At 39.7% G+C, this 18,387-nt stretch overlaps 4 protein-coding genes across 4 annotated transcripts; 3 read left to right on the top strand and 1 right to left on the bottom strand.

The window, feature by feature from the left end:
• LOC109712733 (non-specific lipid-transfer protein A-like) lies at positions 1,735 to 2,079 on the top strand. Its single transcript, XM_020236476.1, has one exon. The coding sequence runs from the start codon at positions 1,735 to 1,737 to the stop codon at positions 2,077 to 2,079; it is 345 nt and encodes a 114-aa protein (XP_020092065.1).
• On the top strand, positions 3,291 to 5,377 carry LOC109712732 (pentatricopeptide repeat-containing protein At4g21065; the record flags this gene model as incomplete). The annotated part of the gene is made up of 1 exon (XM_020236475.1): positions 3,291 to 5,377. A coding segment is annotated over one exon (1,830 nt), but the record flags the coding sequence as incomplete, so codon positions are not given.
• LOC109712890 (protein BREAST CANCER SUSCEPTIBILITY 1 homolog) lies at positions 6,553 to 13,487 on the top strand. The gene is made up of 14 exons (XM_020236686.1): positions 6,553 to 6,679; positions 6,870 to 6,923; positions 7,043 to 7,113; positions 7,583 to 7,696; positions 7,853 to 8,328; positions 8,410 to 8,508; positions 8,621 to 9,592; positions 9,681 to 9,781; positions 10,700 to 10,886; positions 10,993 to 11,090; positions 11,192 to 11,315; positions 11,397 to 11,562; positions 11,650 to 11,768; positions 12,665 to 13,487. The coding sequence occupies exons 1-14, from the start codon at positions 6,624 to 6,626 to the stop codon at positions 13,004 to 13,006; spliced, it is 2,979 nt and encodes a 992-aa protein (XP_020092275.1). The 5' UTR covers positions 6,553 to 6,623; the 3' UTR covers positions 13,007 to 13,487.
• Positions 13,558 to 17,991, bottom strand: LOC109712891 (protein PLASTID TRANSCRIPTIONALLY ACTIVE 12). Its single transcript, XM_020236687.1, has 11 exons — positions 17,810 to 17,991; positions 17,669 to 17,709; positions 16,903 to 17,583; positions 16,541 to 16,653; positions 15,912 to 16,171; positions 15,635 to 15,756; positions 15,312 to 15,380; positions 15,102 to 15,155; positions 14,910 to 15,005; positions 14,498 to 14,646; positions 13,558 to 14,059 (listed from the first exon to the last, which is right to left on the bottom strand). Exons 1-10 carry the CDS (start codon positions 17,841 to 17,843, stop codon positions 14,548 to 14,550), a joined length of 1,569 nt encoding a protein of 522 aa, XP_020092276.1. The 5' UTR covers positions 17,844 to 17,991; the 3' UTR covers positions 13,558 to 14,059; positions 14,498 to 14,547.

The following is an 18,387-nucleotide window of genomic DNA, read 5'->3' as shown; positions in this document are numbered from 1 at the left end:
ATGGCTAAAACACAAGTATCACTTGGGTGATACTTGTAAAAGTATTCTAGCCCTACTCTATACTAATATATATATATATATATATATATATATATATAATATATATAATATATTATAATATAATAGTAAAGCTATATATAGTAAAGCTACTATACTATTATAATATTGGGTCTTTCGTACTCATAAATTATTTTCGATGATGGAGCTTTCAAATCGACGATCCACTCGTTAAATATGATCTAGAAGTATTTAAAACTTCTAGAAAATAAATTCTAATTTTTCCGAAATTAATAAAGTCATCAAGCGGGTATAAATTGAACGGTCAAAATCGAACGATTGTTTTAAAAATGGTATGATCGGATCTTTCAATTTAAGATCGGAGTTATAATTTTTATCTAGGTATGAATATAATTTTTGATCAAAAAATTCAACCTATTCGGATTCTTTTGCACCGTTAAACTAGCAAGTATTCCATACCGGCCGTTAAAAATTGTCAATTTTGTGATCTTTTGATTGTAAGGTAAATGATGTCGAAAAATTATAAAATTTGATTTCTAGATATTTCAAATGCTCTAAATAACGTTTAACGGTGTGGATCGTCGATTCGAAAGCTCTATCATCGAAAACAACTTATGAGTACGAGGACGATCGTACTCATAATTGTATAGTAGCCGGACTCTGTATATATATATATATATATATATATATATATATATATGAGCTACCTTAATTTAATGTCGCGTGGTCATCTCATATATTAATTATAAACATGCTGATTATTTTTTATAAAATTATTTGGAAGAAAAGAGAGGATAAATTGTAATACAGGCGAGAAAAATAATAATATAATAGCAAAAAATAATCAGTATGTATTTTTGGAAAAATACCTGCATATATATTTTATAATTGAAATGGTAAAATTATCATCGTATAAGAAGAGAGAAACAATATAGAAAAAAGAGTTGATGCGATGCACCATAACGTGTTGGGAACCAACGGGCTTACGTTGGTTTGCATGAAAATATTTCAATGGCTTTGTATAGCATTTTGAGCCCATGCAAACTCTCCAACGAATCGCGTATACTGGTAACGGATCGGGTTTTGTGGGCCTTGGGCTTGACCCGATATGCAATAAGCCAATAAATAACGAAGCAAATCCAAATAAAGTCCTCTAGCTACTTCCCAAAGTGCTTCCCTTGAATTTCGAATTGCACAAAAATTTTGCACGCACGTATAATTTTGTTGCTGATGAGCAATAAATAATTGAACCTATGTAAATATAAGTATATAACTAACGCCGTTACTACTCTCTCTCTAAGTTACATGCATCTTTCCCATAATTCCGTTCCAAATTTGTTCCCTCCTTCGCAGCATACGCATTAATATATACATTGTCACCATCTACGTAAATATGTTTCGTATATAAGCGTGTCACCACACCACGCTTTAACTCTACGTGTCCCCTCAACTCAAAGCCACCTCCTCTATACATGTACATATATATCCATCACCAACATTGATGTACTACCATGCAAAATCTCTCGTCATTATATTTCTCGATTCAAAGATAAAGGTCCTTAATTTATATGTAAATATACCCTGCCAAAATGTTATATATAGCATGTCCAATTTGATTCTCATAGTTAACTGGAGCTCCCACACCACTATCCAATTACATATTATAGTTATATCATACGTAATTAGTACGTGAAAAAAGAAGGAAAAAAGAGAAAAATGAGACGTGCACTGGCGACGTTGGTGATGGCGGCGGCGGTGGCGGCGTACGTGATGGCGGAGCCGGCGCAGGCGCTGTCGTGCGGGGACGTGAGCTCGAACTTGGCGCAGTGCGTGAAGTACCTGACGGGGCAGCAGGCGAGGCCGACGGGGCCGTGCTGCGGCGGCGTGAGGCGGCTGAAGGCCATGGCGGCCACCACCGCCGACCGCCGCCTCGCCTGCAACTGCATGAGGAGCGCAGCGTCGCGCATGAAGAGCCTCCGCTACGACCTCGTCAACGCCCTACCGCGCCAGTGTGCCGTGCCGCTCAACTTCTTCATAGACCTCAACAAGTGCAACCAGTGAGCGTAAAATACTGTTTTTTGATAGCTTAATTATAATTTTTGAGAAAAAATGATTGTTTTGTATAAATTGTTTTTTGTTTTCTTTTATAATTATCTCTTCGAGTTCATTATTTTAACTTAAGATTAGAAATTTTAACCGAATTAAGTAATGTTGAGCTTTTCGATAATTATGTTGAATTTAGTTGCTTTGATTGACTAATTAAAAAGGTTTATTTGTTGTAAAAAAAAAAAATTGTGCAGGATACCTTGAGTTGGAGGAAGAAATAATTTGGAAATAAATGGAGGAGCATCTGAGCTCCGGTAGCTGCGTTTAGTTTTAATTAAGATGTGTGTATCTGATGCATGTTTGTGTACTTATGAGAGTACGTTGAAGCGAATAAGACATGGAATGAGTTTGGCTTCATCTTGACTATTTCATAAAAAATAATTAGATTTTAAATTTAAAAACTCAAATATTTATCACCAAGTTCTTTTATACTTACGCTAAGGACGGTGGTGACGAAAAAAATTGTTAAAAAAAGATTTTGCTAAAGGTCCTTTTAAAATAATAATTTAGTTAAGAACAAAACTCTGGGATATGACTTCTTAGATTAGCCTTTATTAATGGGGCACTCGAGCATCTAACTTTCAAAAAACTTCTACGAGAGAAAAAAAAAAAAAAAGTTATTTAAGTGGCAAGCTCAGAGACAAGAAAGAAAATTTAAAAATAAAAGTAGTTTTTATTTTTATCAAATAATAAACTGAATTTAATTAAATTAGAAATTGAAGCAGAGGTTATAATTTCCAGGTAAATTTAAGTGAAAATTTTTCATTTAGTTTTTTTTGAGAAATAGATAGCAAGCTACCTGCTTCATTCATTAGATAAAATAAACTGGGCATACAAGTTGAAAGCAGCTTAGGCCTCCGAAAAGTCGGCAAAACTCAAAATTAAATTAAAAACAAAAGAAAGAGGAAGGGAGATCAAAGTCCCAACGGAGAGTGGTGCAGGGAGGAGAGGTACAAGAGGATCGTCAGAGCAATGTAGTCCAGTTGTCGATCAATTGTTTGAGACGGTCTAGCGATCCAGCAACATTGGGCAACATTGGGCGACTTTCCAGCAACATTTCCCATTTATTGATTAAACCAAAGCATATACGGAGACCGTTTCTCCCAATGAGCAACAGAGACCGAGACCGAGATCGTGAGATAGAGAGAGAGAGAGAGTGAGAGAGAGAGGTGGCGAGTTCGGAGGCGGCGTCGTCTCCCTCCTCCTCCTCCCCACCCCCAACCCCAAACCCTAAACCCCCGACCCTCCACCGCTGCGTCGCCCTCCTCCAAACATGCCCCAAAACCCTAGCCGCGCTCAAGCAGATCCACGCCCACGCCATCCGCACGCGCGTTCCCCTCGCTCACCCGCTCCTCGCCAAGCACCTCGTCTTCGCCCTCGCCGCGCTCTCCCCCTCCCCCTTGCCCTACGCCCACCGCGTCTTCTCCCTCGTCCCCAACCCCACAGTGTTCACCTTCAACACCATGATCCGCGCCTACGCCGAGAGCCCCATCCCCGGCCCCGCGCTCCTCGTCCACCGACGCATGCGCGCCGCGGGCGCGCCCCCCGACTCCCACACTTACCCTTTCCTCCTCAAGGCCCTCGCCAAGCTCATGGCGCTCCGCGACGGCGAAAAGATCCACGCCCAATCCCTCAAGAACGGCCTAGAAACCTTGGTGTTCGTGCAAAACAGTTTGGTCCACTTCTACGGCGCCTGCGGCCTTTTTGAGAGCGCTTACAAGGTGTTCGAGAGAATGCCCGAGAGGAATCTCGTTACCTGGAACTCGATAATTAATGGGTTCGCGTTGAATGGTAGGCCTAATGAGGTGCTTACTCTGTTCAGGGAGATGACCGCGGAAAATGGCGGCGGTGGTGGTGACGTCGAGCCCGACGGGTTCACTCTGGTTAGCTTGCTATGCGCCTGCGCTGAGCTGGGCGCATTGGCGTTGGGACGGAGGGTTCACCTTTATCTCATTAAGGTTGGGTTGTATCGGAATTCGCATGTGGGGAATGCGCTTATAGACTTGTATGCGAAGTGTGGGAGCGTCGAGGATGCTCACAAGGTGTTCGATGAAATGGGCGTGGCAAAGACGGTGGTGTCGTGGACTTCTTTGATTGTGGGATTGGCGCTGAATGGGCTTGGTGAGGAAGCCCTCGAGTTGTTTCGTGTCATGGAGAGGGAGCGTCTTGTCCCGACGGAGATCACATTGCTCGGGGTGCTGTACGCTTGCAGCCACTGCGGGTTGGTCGATGACGGGTTTAGGTACTTTGACAGAATGAGAGAGGAGTACGGCATCGTACCGAAGATTGAGCACTACGGTTGCATGGTTGATCTGTTGGGAAGAGCTGGTCGGGTCGAGGAGGCGCACGACTACATAGCAAACATGCCGTCGGAGCCAAATGCCGTGGTGTGGAGGACCTTGCTCGGCGCTTGTGCGATGCACAAGAAACTGGATCTCGGGGAGGCCGCATGGGCTCGGCTTGTGGAACTTGACCCTGGACATAGCGGCGACTACGTGCTTCTATCTAACCTCTATGCCGCAGTTGGGAGGTGGGCGGACGTGCACAGGCTTCGACGGAGCATGTTGAAGGGCGGAGTGAGGAAAACGCCCGGCCATAGCCTCGTCGAATTGGGCAACTACGTGTACGAGTTTGTGATGGGAGATAGGTCGCATCCCGAGAGCGAGAAGATATACGAGAAGCTCGAAGAAATTGCGAAGAGGCTAAGACTAGAAGGGTACGCTCCGCGGACGACCAATGTGTTGGCTGATATTGAAGAGGAGGAAAAGGAGACCGCGCTGAACTACCACAGTGAGAGGCTGGCCATTGCTTTTGCACTGCTTAAGTCGGCGCCTGGGACGCCGATTCGGATAGTGAAGAACTTGAGGGTGTGCGCAGATTGCCATTTGGTGACTAAACTTATTTCGAAGATTTATGAGAGAGAAATTGTGGTGAGGGATCGGAGTAGATTCCATCATTTTAGAGGGGGAGCATGTTCTTGCAAGGATTATTGGTAAACTGATAGTTTATGTAATTTAAAATCACAATTTTGGCTAAGAGGTGAAGAACATAAAAGAAGCTACACTTCTCTTTCGCAATTCGAATGTTAATGTATCTACTAATTAAGAAGGTGAAGCTGTTTAAGAAAGAGATTTACTTGAACAACAATTATACAAATTTGTTCAGGCGAAACATGAACCCACCTGTTGTAAATCTCATATCATACGAAATATTTGCAATCCTTCGTTCAGAAATAAAATTTGTGATGGATGAAGTATGGTTTCCTGATGCACGAATGTACAAATTTACTACTTAACATTCCGTATATTATATACTTATAATGCATTTTTTTTAAATTTTTTTTTTTTTAAGTATTTGCACGCCCAACCTTTTGGTCGTAAATCTTACAACCACCATTCAAGAATTCATATATTTTTTAACTTGTTAATGTTTAAAATCATACAATAATAAGATTAATGCAGAAAAGTTAACATCCAGATAATAACAGTATAACATTATAAAATTTTACAAGTACAATTTTAAATTTTTTATTAGTATATAAATGGTACAAACTATCAAGTTTTTAAATTTTTATATCAAATACTATTTCACATATTATTACTAAATTCTAGACATTCAAAAATTAAAAAATTGACAGCAAACATTATCTGTATACTGTTAGAAGCACTCCAGTTGGATTCAATTTTACACAAATTTTTTTCTTTTTGGTTTTGTTTTCCTGCATTTTATACTAGCTAGGAGTGTCAACAAGCCGAACATGAGCGAATTGGGATCGGCTCGTTTCATAAACGAGCCAAACACAAACTGGCTCGTTAAAATATCGATCCGAATACGAGATGGCTTATGAATAAAAATTTAAAAGTATTAAAAAGAATATATATAAGAAAAAAATTTATAAAATATTACCCGTCAGTCATACTTTGATCTAATAATTAAAATTTTACAGATAAATGATCATTTTATAAATGAGTTGGGCTTTATATTTAGGTTGAACTAAAAATCAAATAATAAAAATTTATATTATATACATATATAATTATTAATTTATATATATAAATATAAAATATATATATATATATTCGAGCTGATATCGAGCCGAATACGAGTGAGCTGACCGTAGCTCGTGTTCGACTCGTTTATTAGACAAGACAAAAATTTTAACTTATGCTGGACTTGTTTGCTGAACGAGTGATTCAATATTTCAATCTCAAACTCATTTCGAGCCGAACACGAGTCGGATTGCCACCCCTAATACTAGCACAGATATTTTCGCACCTCTTCGAAGCTGAAGCAAAATATCGGCGGAGGGAAAATTGCCGCCAAAAAATTTAAACGTCCCAAAGACAAAACCGTACACGGCGCGAGGGATTAGCGAACACGATCATCCGATCTTACGCATATCTCCTCATTTTAATTCCCCTCAAAATCTCTCTCTCTCTCTCTCTCTCTCTCTCTGTTTCTCTCTCTCTCTCCCAACCTCTTCTTCTTAGGGCAAAACAATGGCGGATGTAGCCCATCTGGAGAAAATGGGTAGAGAGCTCGAGTGCCCCATTTGGTACTACTTGCCCCCTCCCCTCTATCGCCTCATTACCTTCTCTCCTTTCAATTTTTCCCTTTTTCATTTCCCTTTTCGTTGCATCGATTTCGAGTTTAAATTCGTCAATTTCCCCAATTCATAGCTAGTTTAGGGTTTTTCTTTTACTCCCGATAATCTCGTTCCCAATTTTCGCTTGCTCTTTTCGCAGCTGGAGCCTGTTGCGATCTGCGGCATCGATCTCGTGCAATCATGTCTTCTGCAAGTAAGTTTCGATTTGCTCGTTTCGTAAAAGATTTAATTCGGTGTTTTTAATTCCATAGGATTAAGAGGAGTGATTTGTTGTTTGATTTGGCGTTGTGTCACTTTTGTTTTTTTTCGCAGCTCGTGCATTCTCGAGTCGATGAAAACCGTCTCCAGCTGCCCGGTTTGCAAAGTTCCGTTTCGTCGTAGAGGTTTGTTTGAATTTGAAATAGTATACTTTGCAGGATAAAAACTTTTCGAACAAAACATGTTGTGATTAGATAGATTGGGCAATACATCAAGTTGATTAGATTATCTATAATAAATGCAATTATACATGGTCATGGATATTGTGCTTCAACTAGTTTGAATTTTGTTGAGATCATGATATTGATTGAGTATCATAATGGTCTCATTCTTTAATGTATATGCTGAATTTTGGTCTAGGATCTCAGTCGGATCGTTACTCTTGATCTCTTTTCATCTCTTATGTGCTAAGCGACGATTATATACAGCATTTTATAACAGATCTCTGCAAATTCCTTGAGAACTTTGGTCCTACAATAGCTTAAACATTAGGATCAGTCTAATTTGTTCATTTCATGTGTGATTGTTCTTTTCTTTCGCTATAAATTACGTGTAATTCTTTGTCGCAATCATTATGGTTCAATGTGGTTGCAGAAGTCCGTGCTGCTCCTCACATGGATAACTTGGTTAGCATTTTCAAGAGCATGGAGGTTGCAACAGGAACTAGCATTTTGTCAACTCAATTAGCTCCCGCAGCGAAAAATACAGGTAAGTATGAAGCGATCTCTAGTCCTTTCGGTCCTCTATCAGATACAGATACTGTTTACTTAAAAGCTCAAGAAATGCCAAGTGACGAGGCTCGCATCAAATAATAATCTCGAGTGTTGATTACTAACCCTTTCCTCTTGTAAATCATGCTGAAAGATGGAGCAAAACAAGGTGATGAAGAAAACAATGTCGATGCACCAGAAACCTCAGCGGCACACGAACGAAAAGAAAAGAATAAGAAGAAACAAAAGCGACTGCGCAAAGCTAATGCGCGGAATCCTGTTTCTCGTCCATCGACAGAGCCTTCTTTCCCTGCAAAGAAACGGATTCATGTCACACCATTCCCCATATCTGAGACTCCAAAAAGGCCTAAAAAGGCCTTGAAGTTAGTACACTCATGCAGTGAGCCCCAGGATGATGTTAAAACAGATAACTGTGCAGTTGCACCTTATGACAACAAGGGAAGTCCTTCTCTTTCACCCTTTTTCTGGCTGAGGGAAGAAGATGATGAAGAAAATGCTGAGAGACCTAGTGTGCAGCAGACAATAGATACACCTCCATCACATAATGCTCCTTGTTTTAGTGATATCAAAGATTCAGACGATGAGGCGCCCTGTAGTATGACTCCAGAAGTAAGATTTTTGTAATTAAGTGAATATAATTTCTTTTGGTCTCCAAGTTTGACGTCATTAAGTTGACAACATTGAGTGCAGAGCAAAGCCAAGGCTCAGGAAGCTTTTGACAGCGAATTGTTTGAATGGACTCAAAGGGCTTGCTCTCCTGAACTATGTTCAACACCACGGAAAAAACTGGTGTGTAATTCAATTGAACTCAAGTCTTTTTTATTTTTGCATGCTACATTTTATTTATAGCAGATTCTTTCTTTTTAATCTTCACTTAACATAGAGATTTCTGCTGATTTAGACTAAAGGCAGGCAAAAACTTGATCAGATACAAGAGAGAGATTGCCGAGGAATCATGGAGGTTGGAGAATTATGTGATAATGTTTGTCTTACAAATGCTGAACCTAAAACGGTTGATGCCAGAAAAGGAGGTTCAAAGAATAGGAAGAGAAACAATATAACAAAGAAGAAGAGAGCGAAATCATCCATTTGTGGAAATACTCATAATATAGCAAGTGATGCCCACCAAGAATTTACGAATAATCCTAGTGGAATGCTTCAAAATTCAAATGATGTACGCAAGGATACTGATAAAAGTAGTCCTCCAACAACAAGAGGAAAATATATTCACAGCAGTAACCATTTACTTGCGCACCAAAATTTAAACTCTGGTGAAATGCCAATAACCCATACAGATCAGGCTTTGGCTGAACCATCCGATCAGCTTCCAGCTATATCAATAGGAGTGAACGATAAGAATGGAGAGAAAGTGGATTCAAACATTCTGCTAAAAGCTCAAAAACGGAGTAAGACAAGCAGCTTGGAGAACCACAGAAAGCGAATCAAGGAAACATCTGATGATGTTAAATATGAAATCACTGAAGGAATTCCTACAGGATCTGTCAGTAAGAGAAAAATGGGCAGAAAAAATACCACGAAGATGAAAGCAGTACCAGAATTTCTAGACGATAAAAGTAAAGATGGCAAAGATTCTTGCATTGCAACAGCTGCAAAAGGGACAAAGATTGTAAATAGACAGAAATATGACTCAAAAACATGTGGAAGAACTGCAAGAGCTAAGCTTATGATTTCTCCTGCAACAATGGACTCTGCTGTGTTACGAAACAATGCAGTTAGTGAAAGATCGGATACATTAGCTGTGAGAAAGCTTAAAAAGGATGGGGAAAGTATAGCAACTGATTGTGTTCTGAAGAAATGTGAATATACACCTGAAGTTGTCTGTGCTTTCTGCAAGTCTGCTGATATCACTGAGGTAAATTTGTGCGATCAATTGCCAATACACTGTTGATTGCGACTTATTCGAGGCTAATAAAGAAAGTTTGTGCTGAACAATTCCTCAGGATTCTGGAGAGATGATGCATTATTTCAATGGCAAACCAGTAGCTGCAGATTATAGTGGAGGGACCAATGTCATACACTCTCACAAGAACTGCACTGAATGGTGAGTCTTTGAGTTTTCTATCTAATTTGTTGCCTTTTTGTTTAAGAGGTACTAAGAGGTATTACACATAACTTTAAAAGCATCTATTAATTATATACCTGTGCATCTGAGTTTTCGTATGCCCTTCTATAGGTTAGTGTATATATATGTAACGATCCGACCTGTTAGCAATAATAACTCGTTAGGTCCAAACCACCGTCCCCAAAATTCTTAAGTTTAGTTATTATTATTATTAGCTGCGAGGTCTCATATATTTCAATCAGAATTATTTTTTCATCTAATGTGGGACTATTAGGGTGTTACAAACTCCCTCTGTTTATATCCTCATGTCCTCGTCGGGTCCAAACTCCAAACCAAAACGGACAATATATATCAGGATTATCAGGCGATGTGAAATTCTAGAGGTGACTCGTACGGGTTTAAGAGGTGGCTCCCATCAAATCCGTTGGTGTAGCACTTTGTCCTGCATAGCACTTAACTCTCACACTTTCGTTTGGTATTTGGCTATGATATTAATTATAATGACCCGACCTGCCAGCAACAATAACTCGTTGCACTCAAACCACCGGGCTAAAATATTTAAGTTCAATTATTATTATTAGTGTGTGAGGTTTCATATATTCCAATCGGTATTATTTTTTTATTCAATGTGGGACTATTGGGGCATTACATATAATGCCCTTGTACTTGCAGAAATTCCCTTCTTTAGAAGCACCTTGTATAAATACAAAATCAATGCCCTCCTTGAATTGCATGACCCTTCAACTAAAGGAAGCTCTTTGAGGGATATATATATTTCAAGTTTGGATTTTACAGGAGTACAAACATCAATAGATGATTTTTGCAGGGATATATATACATGTAAGAGCCCCATTTTTCCTAGTGAAACTAAAATGCAGGATTCACTTTTGCGTTTAGGGCTCCTGATGTATACTTTGAAGATGATTCGGCCATCAATCTTGCTGCTGAACTGGCAAGAAGTAGAAGGATAAAATGCATTGTTTGTGGCATTAAAGGGGCCGCTCTTGGATGCTTTGAGAAAAGCTGTAGGAAGAGTTTCCACTACACCTGTGCTAAATTGATCCCAGAGTGCTGCTGGGATAATGTAAGCTATACATTCTTCTACTTCTATCTGTTATTCACAATCATTATTTGTGAAACGATTGATCATGTATTATTCCTACATTGGCACTCAATAAACCACATTGCAGGAAAACTTTATTATGCTATGCCCTCTGCATTGGTCGTCTAAATTGCCGATTGAAACTTCTGAAGCCCAAAAGCAAATCAAAAGAACTAGTTCAAAAGGGTATAAATAAGCTGGTATCTACATATGAAATTAGATATTAGGAATATCACATTTTATGGCTCAGATTTCTCTAATTTATGGGCGGCATTACTCATTTTCAGGTCAATAGCTCAAGTTCCATCAGCAAGGGATTCTGGTTATGATACAAGTAATTTGTGGAGTTGGCCTTCTGGGTCTCCATGCAAGTGGGTTCTTTGTTGTTCGGCTCTTTCTAATAAAGAGAAGGTTGTTTTGATCTTCATTAATTAGCAGCTAAAGGCAAATATCCCTAAGTTAACAGTGTTCTAACTGCAAATTTGGGTTCAGGAAATTGTTTCTCAATTCACGAAAATGACTGGTGTGCCGCTCACGAAGACCTGGAGCCCAGCAGTAACTCATGTTATCACATCAACAGATGGTAGTGGGGCATGCAAGAGAACCCTTAAGTTTTTGATGGCCATTCTTAATGGGAAATGGATTGTAAATATCAACTGTAAGGCCAACTAATCTCGATGAATTATTTTTCTTAAAAGATTTTTAAAGTCAGTCATATTATTTTCATATAAATGTCCTTGAACAGGGATTAGAGTTTGCATGGAGGCTATGGAACCAGTTGATGAGGAGAAGTTCGAAATTACTGTTGATGTCCATGGAATTAGTGGCGGACCTAAATTAGGAAGATTGAAGGCCATTAACAAGGTAATTTTTCTCACTTAAAACTTTTGCTGCTAATTATGTAGAGAAACTACATGCTATGCAAAAAGCAAAGATCGGTTTAGCCACTTCATTTAGTTAATTCCAAAGTATAGGCCTAGTTTTGCAGCCTACTTTATTATCCGCTGTGTCTTAAAGTACTACTGAACAGTTTGATCTACATATACAATCTTAGCCTCCGTTTGGTTTGGGGTTAAGGAAAAAGTAACTATACCAGGGATAGGGTTAAGTTCAGGGTTAAAGTGGGATTAAAGTTTTTTTGTGTTTTGTTCGAGGTTGGAGTTAGTCTAGGATAGTGAAAAAAAGTGTTTGGTTGGAGTAGGTGGGATAAAAAAATAATGATTGATAAAGAAGAAAAAGGTGAGGGCTCGGAATGCGTGCGGGGTTAAAGTTGGGAGGGGAAGTGGGGTTAATGATTGATAAAGAAGAAAAATGTGAGGGCTCGGGATGCGTGTGGGGTTAAAGTTGGGAGGGGGAGTGGGGTTAGTAAACCCCACTAATCCGATTTGGGGTGGAGTTAGTAAACCCCACCCCTTAAGAGTGGTGTTTGGGTATAAATTGGGGGTTAAAGGGTTATTCCACCCCTTAACCCCCAACCAAACAGTGGCTTAGGGTTCCTAACAGAGGTATTAAACAGTAAGCTTTGGTTTCATTATCGATCAACTCATTGGAACTGTGGATGTCGGTAAAAATGTACGCAGGCTTTTCAAAAATATTCAAATGAACATAGAGAATAAAGCAGTCATACAAAAGCTTGATGACTAACATGTTCCTATCTATCCGGGAGATCGTAGTTTGACAAAATGACAAATAGATGACTCAGGTGAATAACTAACGCATCGACAAATTTGCCATCCTAATTCTTCTGCTATTATCTGCAGGAACCGAAACTCTTTAATGGCCTCCGATTCTATTTCAGTGGAGACTTTGTGCTATCCTACAGAGGCTATCTGCAGGATCTTGTTACTGCAGCAGGAGGAACTGTTCTACAAAGAAAACCCATCTCAAGAGATCAACAAAAATTGTTGGATGACTCTTCATTAACCTTCATCATCTACAGCCTTGAGCATCCAGAGAAGAGCAATTCGAATCGCGATTCTGTCGTGTTTGATCTTCGACGAGCCAAAGCTAAAGCTCTTGCTGATGCTTGCAGCGGTAAAATCGCAAGCAACACGTGGGTCATAGACTCAATAGCTGCTTGCAAGCTGCAGCCTCTAACTTGAAGAATTGTCTAGCAGAGCTTAGCTTTATCAATTTATGTCAATTTACTATGTTTTATATTATATGCGAATGGAAAACCGTGATAGAAAACTGTATTAACTCAATAACGATGCGAGTTATATATGTCAGTAATATTTTCTCAGACTTGGTTTACCGTGCATCAGTAGTACAAAAATAGATAGCAAAATAATGTATTCAATATGATTGATATCCACACACGTCATTGAACATGCAAGATATTAATGTGCAGATGTCATTGAACTGCAGATTTTAATATGTATCTACGACCGAAATGTGCAAGTTCAAATGCAACAAGGTTGAAATGTACGTGGTATACGCAAGTAGGGATGCAAACGGATCCGGGTTGGTGGAGCTCCTACTCTGATCCGCTCCGACGGGGGCAGTAAATGGAAGAAAATAAACGGATTCGGGGCAGGAAACGGAATAAGTTTTACGATCCGAGACGGATTCGGGACAGGAAACAGAAAAAATTTTGACCCGCCCCGAATCCGCCCCGAANTGTATTCAATATGATTGATATGCACACACGTCATTGAACATGCAGATATTAATCTGTAGATGTCATTGAACATGCAGATATTAATCTGTATCTACGACCGAAATGTGCGAGTTCAAATGCAACAAGGTTAAAATGTACGTCCTATACGCAAGTGTATATGTGCAAATTCTTGCGAGCATCATTTACTTTTCCATCTCTCTAATTATAGAAAAATGAACATATTGATTGATACCTTGATGCATGCTAAAGAAGAGACTAATTGGACTTGCTTATTTTTCTACTTTTTTATATTCTAAAATCTGCAACTCAACCTATCAACTGATTGTACCATGTAGTATCTAAATACTCGAGTTGCTTAAATGTGCACCATTTTACGTATGCACATTACAGGCAAACATTCACGGCCACATAGAATCAGCAAGAGCTCTCTACGGAATATGCCTCAAATAGATGAATCAAGCAACCACATATATACTCCGCACATCAAGTTTTGAGTGGTGGATTTCTGTTCGTCCAAGATACGACTTGCAGAACTCTGCAAGAAAACCAAGTGCAGCTTTTAGTCAAAGACATTCCGGCTTGGCTCGACAAAAACTAAACTCAGAATGTGTCGGTTCCGGGTTAACAACTATTAAAGCATGAATTAAATTCCATTCAAAGACGGAACAAGCAAACATTCGGACACATCCAGCCAGTAGTGTCCAATGTCATCTTTCACCACTAATGCAAGTATGGTTGGATTGCTTTTAGTTTGGGATTGGTGTGGCCAAGTTAAATGATTTTTATTCGAACAATATCTGTAAGAAAAAGTGCAGTACTTTTCTCAGATTCTGCAAAAGAAAATTTATTTTGTACTATTTTAAGTAATTGCTTAAATATTTGGAGGCGTGCTTTTATGCATTCCAATTTTTCACTTTCCCGAGGATATCACGCCATCACAAATTGTAAAAATAAGATAATACTTTATACTCACCAGTTGAGTAGATTTAGCTGTGGCAGCAAAATTGAAGTAGTCTAATGTTGTCACTCCTCTTCATTGAAGTCCATAAGAAAATCAGTTAAGTTCTCCGAATCATCTACAGCCTCTTCTAAAGACATGGGACCTTCTTTCTTGGGTTTTTCCTGCAACACAGAAAAATAGCAGCAATATTATTTGGCAGTCCTTGACAATCACTAGAGACAATGATCTAAGAGAGATCACATGCAGGGTATGTTTTCAGTCAAAAGTCAATAGAATAGACTGTTCTCCTTTGAGGTCACAGTGTCAGTAAATCTTAAACAGTGCAATTAATTTGATAACTCTTCTTCTTTTTATTATGTATTAGCAAATGTTCTCTTTCCTCACATAAAATATTGACTCAGGTCCCTATTATGAAAAAATATACCTTTGATTTGCGAAGCTGTGGCGTAGTTTTCAGAACACTCCAATTCCGATTTATTTTCTCTTCTTCAACTTCCTCTTCCTCACTATCTTCTTCATCCTATAAGCCACAAAAGAAACATGTTAACAAGTTTATCTTGTAGATACACTAATATCAGTTGCAAACAAAAGGGACAAGACTGCAGGATTCACATACATCATTCTCCCCGATGTCAACTGCAGTAGCCATAGCTTCGTCAATATCAGTTATCTGCATTGGTTGATACAGCAGCAAGATCCACAAGTTAATTAACCAAAAGAGTGAAAAGAGAAATTTCTTTCTTTTATTCAAGCTAATTATGTGCTGAAGCATTCTTCACAAAAATTTTGAGCAACTTCAGCTCTAGTTAAGAACCAAAAGATTTACCTCAAGTTCTTGAGTCTTCTCTTTTGACAATATTTTGTCAAGCTCCTCCCTTGATATAATCTTCCCTTGCTGAGATAACAGAAACTCAGTAAATACAAGGATTTTGAGGCATATAAAGCTCAAAGCCAAAGAGTTAAATAAATTCATTTTGACACTGTGAAGAGATATAGAAACTGAGAAGAAAAAAATGAAATTGCTATGCGCATTTAATGTAAGAAAGGACAGCAAAGCAGGCAAAACAGTAGGTACATATTTACCCAACCTTTATAATAAATATATTTATGCATCTACTTGGAAAAGTGAAAAATGGCATCCTGTTTTACCTCCATGAGATAGGCCAACATGTTAGGAGTAGGCTCATGAAAATCTGGACCTCTGTAGTCAATTACTTCATCGGGATCTTGAATATAATTTACAGTTGGATAAACAGGATCACCACCCCATACTGTAACAAGATAACAAAAGAATCAAAACCGAGGTTCACTATGCAAAACCCAATACACACATACACACACAAACACACATCACACACAGAAAAACAAAGGAGCAAAAGAAATGAAAATGGAATTGTAAGAGATCTGTAAGTGGGAAATATCATACTTTCTTTGATTTGATCTTCTCGCATTCGCATCGCTAAAGGATCCCGCGGTATGCGAATATCGGTGCCCATCATGATGCGGTATTCTTCAGCTGTTTGGTGCTGAAACATTGTAATCAGTTGAGTGTTCTCATCTTCTCCAGTTTCCTCAAAATGCTTTTGCACAGCCTCACGTGAAGTATCTCTGTTCCAAGCTTTGACCCATTCCGAATAGTACGCAATCGGGCCAATCTCTTCTAATCTCCTTTGTTCTGCTTGTACCCTCCATTTGTGGTATCAACCATAAGAATAGCTCTCAGTTATCATGTAACAGAAGTTCCAAATAAAAATAGAATTTTGAATCACATCAAGGATTGATCTCCAAACACTCATGAACAATTATCTATTAGATATTGGAAGTATACCCATTTGATTGTAGGTAACAACATATTTGTTTCAATTTACGCTGTCAAATTAGAAAAGAAAACAATTGTTATAGGAATATATTGCCTATAACCAAAGAAATAGCAACCGACCGTTCCACTATGAGGAGTCACTGTGTCAAAGTAGTGTACTTGCTAATCCTATAAGCAACAGTCACGAATGTAAAATGAATGGATACGAGAAAGTTCAGGAGGCTGCTAATGTCTACCGCTCTTCTTTGTACAGATGTCTTCTGGCCCTTGCGAGGGCAGTTTCTGTCTGTGTTGGGTGGTCTCCGAAAAGCTTTATCTGGCCAGTTTCCGCCATTGCTTTTGCAAACACCTACACGCACAACTTTCCAAATATTATTAGATATAGCATACTACATGGCTTGAGTTAAAATTTGAACAAGCCGCGCGTTCACGCACACAGCACTTCTGGAACGACTTCTCTACTCTAGAAAGCAAAAGCTTTCAGAAACTAGGCATTTTTGGCTAACAAAATGCCTGTTGCTTTTGCTATTGTACCCCTGATATACATCAAGAACAGAGGCTCATTATCTAAAGCAAGCATCGAGCGTTCCGAACTAACCGTGTTGACATCCGGGCGCCTTCTTTGCCACCTCGACCACTGCTCCTTCTCGGGCTTCCGCCAATTCCACCACAGATCTTCGCTAGACCGAGGCTCTTCCACAGGCTTATCCTTGGCCGGATCGATAAAGGGATGCGGCCGCCCGATTCTCTTATCCAACTCATACTGACTTAAATTCTCTTCCTCCGGCTCCGTCCGATAAACAACATACTCATCCAACGGGTCCTTCGTCTGATCGGGAGCATCATTCGAGCTCTCGTTCTCAACCGCGGGCGGCGGCTCATTAACAACCACGCTAGTTTCTGCAGTTTCCGAGGCCGCCACCTGTCCTTTATACTTCTTCCGCCGGCTTCCGGGGTTCTTGCCATAAGAAGGCCTGCCTTGAGATTTACCGAGGGGTTCAGGTGCCCGAGCTGCCCGGACACGGGCGGCGGTGCCTTCGGGCCAGTATTCCCTGCCCGGAATGCTTGCCCGGGCGCCGGATGCCGGCTCCAGCTGCCCGGAAGTGGAGTCCATGTAACTGTAATACGGTGGCGGCTCGACGGACGACGGATCGAACCGCCCATCCTTCTTCTTGGCGCATTTTACACACGGAAATTGCTGATCTCGTTTTCTATAATTTTGGCTCAGTTTTACAGGAAATTTCAGCTTGTTTAAATTAAATACCCCTACAAATGGTGTCTGTATATTTCAAATTGCTCGTCATCAGTGTTAATTGATGCGCATGTAGATTGAGATACTACAAGAAATTTGAAAATTTACATACCCGAAACGTTTGACGAGGAGATTTTGCACATGCCGATCCATCTGTGAAAGAAAGGGAAAACGCAGCCAATTTAAACCACCAACAACAAAAAAAAGGGTGAAAAATTCAGTAAAAATTGAATAATTATGCATAAAATTTCACCTCCAAAAATCCAAGTGTTGGAGCAAGAACCCATTTCCTCTTCCCCAGAAATTCTCTTCTCAAAACCTAATTTGAATCCATACGTGGATCGTTGCCTCTTCTAGGGTTAGGGTTTAAGAGCTACTTCTCGAACGCTATCCAGAGCTAAGCTCTACATGATCGAGCAACTGAGAAAAAAAAAAAAAAAGATAGCAATGAGGGGTTTTCGAAATTGGGCCGATAAAAGGGCTTCTATGGTATCGGCCCACTTGGGCCCACACTTTCTGATATTGTGGGCCGTGATGAGATTACTCGAGCCCAGTTGCGGCTCGGTTGATAAACAATTACCTGGACTTGGTCCACACCGTCACACGTGAACCGCTTTACTTTTTCTTCTTTTTTTTTTTTCCCATTTTCACGGTTGTTCGAAAATTCTGAAATTGAAAAGAGATTTATTTAAATTTACTGGACGATGGAGATCGAAAGAGCGTTACCCGTGGTCTAGAGATGATGTTCCTAGACCAGGTCCAAGTAATAGTTTCTTTTTCTCTGGGAAGCGCTCCTCTTTCAGTTTAGTCCTCGACGTTTAAAATATTATA

Source organism: Ananas comosus, linkage group 7 (assembly GCF_001540865.1).
Source record: "Ananas comosus cultivar F153 linkage group 7, ASM154086v1, whole genome shotgun sequence".
Lineage (NCBI taxonomy): Eukaryota > Viridiplantae > Streptophyta > Magnoliopsida > Poales > Bromeliaceae > Ananas > Ananas comosus.
Note: the sequence above shows the minus strand (reverse complement) of the source record. Positions and strands in the feature narration are given on the sequence as shown.

Bases quoted from the DNA above. Each gene is read 5' to 3' on its own strand.
- LOC109712733 (XM_020236476.1), top strand. From the start codon at position 1,735: ATGAGACGTGCACTGGCGACGTTGGTGATGGCGGCGGCGGTGGCGGCG.
- LOC109712890 (XM_020236686.1), top strand. From the start codon at position 6,624: ATGGCGGATGTAGCCCATCTGGAGAAAATGGGTAGAGAGCTCGAGTGC. The intron at 7,697-7,852 runs GTAAGTATGAAG...TCATGCTGAAAG, and splicing joins TCCCGCAGCGAAAAATACAG to ATGGAGCAAAACAAGGTGAT. The intron at 10,887-10,992 runs GTAAGCTATACA...ACCACATTGCAG, and splicing joins CAGAGTGCTGCTGGGATAAT to GAAAACTTTATTATGCTATG.
- LOC109712891 (XM_020236687.1), bottom strand. From the start codon at position 17,843: ATGGGTTCTTGCTCCAACACTTGGATTTTTGGAG. The intron at 17,584-17,668 runs GTATGTAAATTT...TGAAATATACAG, and splicing joins CTCCTCGTCAAACGTTTCGG to ACACCATTTGTAGGGGTATT. The intron at 15,381-15,634 runs GTAAAACAGGAT...CTGTTATCTCAG, and splicing joins TGTTGGCCTATCTCATGGAG to CAAGGGAAGATTATATCAAG.